The sequence below is a fragment of the Populus alba genome, chromosome 19 (assembly GCF_005239225.2).
Source record: "Populus alba chromosome 19, ASM523922v2, whole genome shotgun sequence".
NCBI lineage: Eukaryota > Viridiplantae > Streptophyta > Magnoliopsida > Malpighiales > Salicaceae > Populus > Populus alba.
This window is the reverse complement of record NC_133302.1, coordinates 16268110-16272650: the sequence shown is the minus strand read 5'-3', so window position 1 is coordinate 16272650 and position 4541 is coordinate 16268110. Positions and strand designations below refer to the sequence as shown.

The following is a 4541-nucleotide window of genomic DNA, read 5'->3' as shown; positions in this document are numbered from 1 at the left end:
TATTTGACTTCTAATGCAAAGGAATGATACATTGAACAAATAATGTACATACGATAATGTTTATATGGTATAATACATTTATGACTATGATCATAAGAATGCAAAACTATAGAAGTTGATAACATTGTTATTGAGTTTTGTTAAACTTTTTCTACGTGTTTGGAAGAACATATTAAGGAATAACTTAATTTTGTAAGACTAATAGGAAGAAATTTATGTGCCTAGTTGCTTGTTTAATTATAGTTGTTGATGACGTGAGGTTTCTATAAAATGAGTGGTAGATATTAATTCTTGAAATCCAGTTCTAGATATTTAAATTAAATTAGAGGCAAAGCAAGGAAATATAGAGCCCTGGATTAAAAAAATCGATTGTGGACCATTTGATTAAAACCTGGGTTGCTTGGTGAGAGGGTTTTCAATTTGAAAATCAGTTCTTTCCTTTCCACAATTGCAATTAGACCACTAAAATAAAAATGCATTTTGTCTATTTTCTTTTTTGATTTATTTTGTGTTTTTTGACTTATGGAAAAAATACAACATTAACATCGACTCAATGAGCGCGTTCAAAACTACACGTTGAAAGTATATTTTTTATTTTAAATTTTGAAAAATGAAGTAAAAAATTGGGTAACAATTTATTAAATTAAGCAAATCTTTACATGAAATTAGGCTTGTATGGACAGTGTGATCGATATATATAGATTTTTCTTAGAACATTTTGATATGCTATATTGCAAGAGAAGCTAATAATAGCAATGACATTGAAGGGCAAAGCTACAACCTTGCACAAACATGGACAAAATTCATCAACTGCATGATAAATTTACGAGTGGTGTTGAATTCCCCTCTCGCCCTATAAAGGATCGCAATGGAAGATTAAGAAATTCATTCCTTTTCCTAGAGTATTGAAGAAAGAAAGCAACATAGCTGACAAAAAGATGGGCCTGAAAGTTGTATCCTCAGCAATAATATCATTCTCAGTATTTTTATTGTTAGCATCAGCAGCTAAAGCCCAATCAAAAGGTGTCTTCGATGTGACTAAATATGGTGCCGATAAAGATATCACAGAGGTATCTTATATATTTTCTCGCACGCATGCGTTTGATTTTTAAATAGCTGAATATGTAGTATTCGCGTCAGAACTTATTTACGTTTCCTTAGAATTTGAGACCTGCTGATCCTCTCTAAACATTTCCCTTCTCTTTCCATTTTTAGGCATTAACCAATGCTTGGAAAGATGCTTGTGCTTCAACCAACCCCAGCAAAGTTCTTATTCCAAGTGGGACATACTCGTTACGGAAATTGACTCTAGCAGGTCCTTGCAAGGCTGCGATTGAGCTCCAAGTTGATGGCATATTGAAGGCACCGGTTGACCCAAATCAGTTCTCAGGAGGTCATTGGGTTAATTTCGGATACGTAGATAAATTTACATTGTCGGGAAGCGGCACTTTTGATGGGCAGGGAAAGGCTGCATGGAGCAAAAGTACATGTCAGAAAGATAAAGATTGTGACAGCCTCCCAATGGTAATCTACTCACCATTATGAAGCCTAATTATATGTTATGGCACTACCAAGGTTTCTTTAATCATTTGCCTTTTGTTTGCTTCTAACATGGATCAGAATATAAGGTTCGATTTCATCACCAATGCATTAGTCCGAGATATAACTAGTCGAGATAGCAAGAACTTTCATGTTAACGTCTTGGGGTGCAGAAACCTCACCTTCCAGCATTTTACCGTGAGTGCACCTGGTGAGAGTGTAAACACCGATGGAATCCACATCGGCCGATCTACTGGGATCTACATTATCGATTCAAAAATTGGCACAGGCGATGATTGTATCTCCGTGGGGGATGGCACCGAAGAACTACACATCACAGGAGTAACATGTGGACCTGGCCATGGCATCAGTGTTGGAAGTTTAGGGAAATACCCCAATGAGAAACCTGTTTCTGGAATATTTGTCAAGAACTGCACCATCTCAGATACTACAAATGGCGTTAGAATAAAATCTTGGCCAGCTTTATACGGTGGTGCCGCATCTAACATGCATTTTGAGGATATTGTCATGAACAATGTCCAAAACCCTGTCATCATAGATCAAGTGTATTGCCCATGGAACCAATGCAGTCTAAAGGTATTGCTTTTTTCTGTTACCATAAGGATATTTTCACAGTACTAATAAATTACTGTGACAATATTTTACCCAATTCGTGGCTCAAACACTCCACAATTTATCAAAATCTTTCTTACATCTTATGAAAAAAAATGTTTAAACGCAATTCGCAATTCATAGTATTGACTGTGAAGCAAACATGCTGTGCACTGCATTCCATAATTGGTTGCATCAGGCTAGATCCATAATGCAATTCTGAAGAACGCCTACGCAAGCATACTAATTTTTTTATGTTCATTAGTTCTAGGGAGATTACTAAAAGTCTATTGGGGTCTTAATGTTCTTTCTTGTTTTCTTTTGCAGGCTCCATCAAAAGTGAAGATCAGTGATGTTAGTTTTAAGAATATAAGGGGAACTTCCGCAACTCCGGTTGTTGTTCAGATTGCTTGCAGCAGTGGCATCCCATGTGAGAAGGTGCAGCTTGCTGACATTAAACTTGCATATAGCGGACCAGACGGCCCTGCAAAATCCCAATGTTCTAACGTTAAGCCCATGATTTCTGGGATAATGAGCGCATCCGGATGTTGAAGATAGGGACTTCCATCTGAAATTCTTTTGGTTTCGTCATTCGTAGGCTCGTTTTTAGATGGAGAAGTCCATCTTGTAATTTTGATTAAACAGATGAATAAAATTTAATTATTTTAATTTTAAATACAAGATCGCTTGGTTTCTTTTACAATTTAATTTCAATAAATCTTCAATCTTATGTATAAAAAAAAAGATGCAAAAACAGTGTAAATCATATAGCAACCCTAAAAGATTTTTCCTTTATTTTTTTTAATTTATTACTTACGGTCCATGCCCTTTTTTGGTACAAATTCCTTTTACTCTTATTTTTTTTCAGTTTGAATATTACATTTTTGTTTAATGATTTTTTTAAAAAATATTAATTAACTTTGTCAAATATGACCTGAAAACGAATATTTCTTAACTTTGAATAATTGATTGTTGTTTAATTGAATTTGTTACTCTACACACATTTCTGAACTTTGAAAATTGAATGCACTCAATTAATAAATCCTTGTAGATATTTAAATAGAAAAACTAAAACTACAATAGTATGCATTTTAAAAAGTATTTTATAAAAAAGAGAAAAATAAAATCCTATCAAGAGGACAAAACTTAAAGCACTACAAGATTAAACAGTTTTACCGATGGATTTTTTCCATCGGCGTAAGACACATATTCCATTGGTAATTAATTTACCGACAAAATCACCGACGGAGAATTTCCATCGGTGAATCTATAGGTAATTATTTAAAAATATTTTTTAAAAAATTCATTTTATAAAATTATAAAATAATTAAATTAGCATAAATCAACATTGTATAATATATACTCAAAATGCTTGGAAAAAAGAATAAGAAAATCAACTCAAACAAATTTGCAATAAATAAATAAAACAAAAAAAATTAATTCAACTAAAAAATTCATATGAAAAAAATGAAGTTGCAATTGCTAAAAATTTAAAAATCCAATAAATAAATCAACAAAAAATTGATCTCATATGAAAAAAAAAAATCTCACAACAACATTTATACAATTATTAAGAACAAAATCAATTAAAATTAAATAAAAAACAAATATAGTGAAAAAAATCATGAAAAAATAAGAAAAAATGAAAAATCTTACCTTAATATACTTGCAAGTGAAGCTAAGGAAAAAATAAATCGTAAAGCATATTATTTTAAAAAAACTAGGAGGATAAAAGAAGAAAGAAGAAGAAGACATACCCGAGCACGGAGGAAAAGAGAAGGAGATGACGAGAGAAAAGAAGAGAAAGAAATAAATATTGATGTTTTTAACATATAGTGAAGAAGAAGAAGAAGAGGAAGTAGAAGTAGAAGTAGAAGTAGAAGTAGAAGTAGAAGAAGAAGAAGAAGAAGAAGTAGAAGTAGTAGAAGAAGAAAAAGAAATAATGGGTCTGTCTCTTGTGAAATATGTGGATTCAGGTTTTTTATTGTGGCGCGTTACCGACGGATTTACCGACGGATAATTGAATATTAATATTTTTTAATTATTTCATCGGTAATTTCGTCGATAATATTTAATTTAAATTTTCAATTTCGTAAAAAGTTTTCAGAAACCGACAAAAATTACCGATGATTTTTCAATCCGTCGGTGATTCCGTTTGTAATATTTAAATGAAAATTTTAAATCAATTGAATTTTTTCAGAAAACCGCCAAAACACACTGACGAATTTTCAATCCGTCGGTGATGTTGTCCGTAAAGTAAAACAATTAACAGTGCAATTGGAAAATGAACAGTTCTAGAGCTCTCTGGAAAATACCGACGGACCTTTGTAATTATTCCGTCGGTAATTCTGTTGGTAAAAAATGACACGTCATTATTTTTTTTGCTTTGT

General features: G+C 32.3%; 1 protein-coding gene across 1 annotated transcript; it reads left to right on the top strand.

Moving 5' to 3' along the window:
- The first annotated feature begins 938 nt into the window (after window positions 1–938).
- Window positions 939–2703, top strand: LOC118037391 (exopolygalacturonase). Its single transcript, XM_035043357.2, has 4 exons — window positions 939–1070; window positions 1216–1524; window positions 1621–2136; window positions 2479–2703. The coding sequence occupies exons 1-4, from the start codon at window positions 939–941 to the stop codon at window positions 2701–2703; spliced, it is 1182 nt and encodes a 393-aa protein (XP_034899248.1).
- The last annotated feature ends 1838 nt before the right edge of the window (window positions 2704–4541 follow it).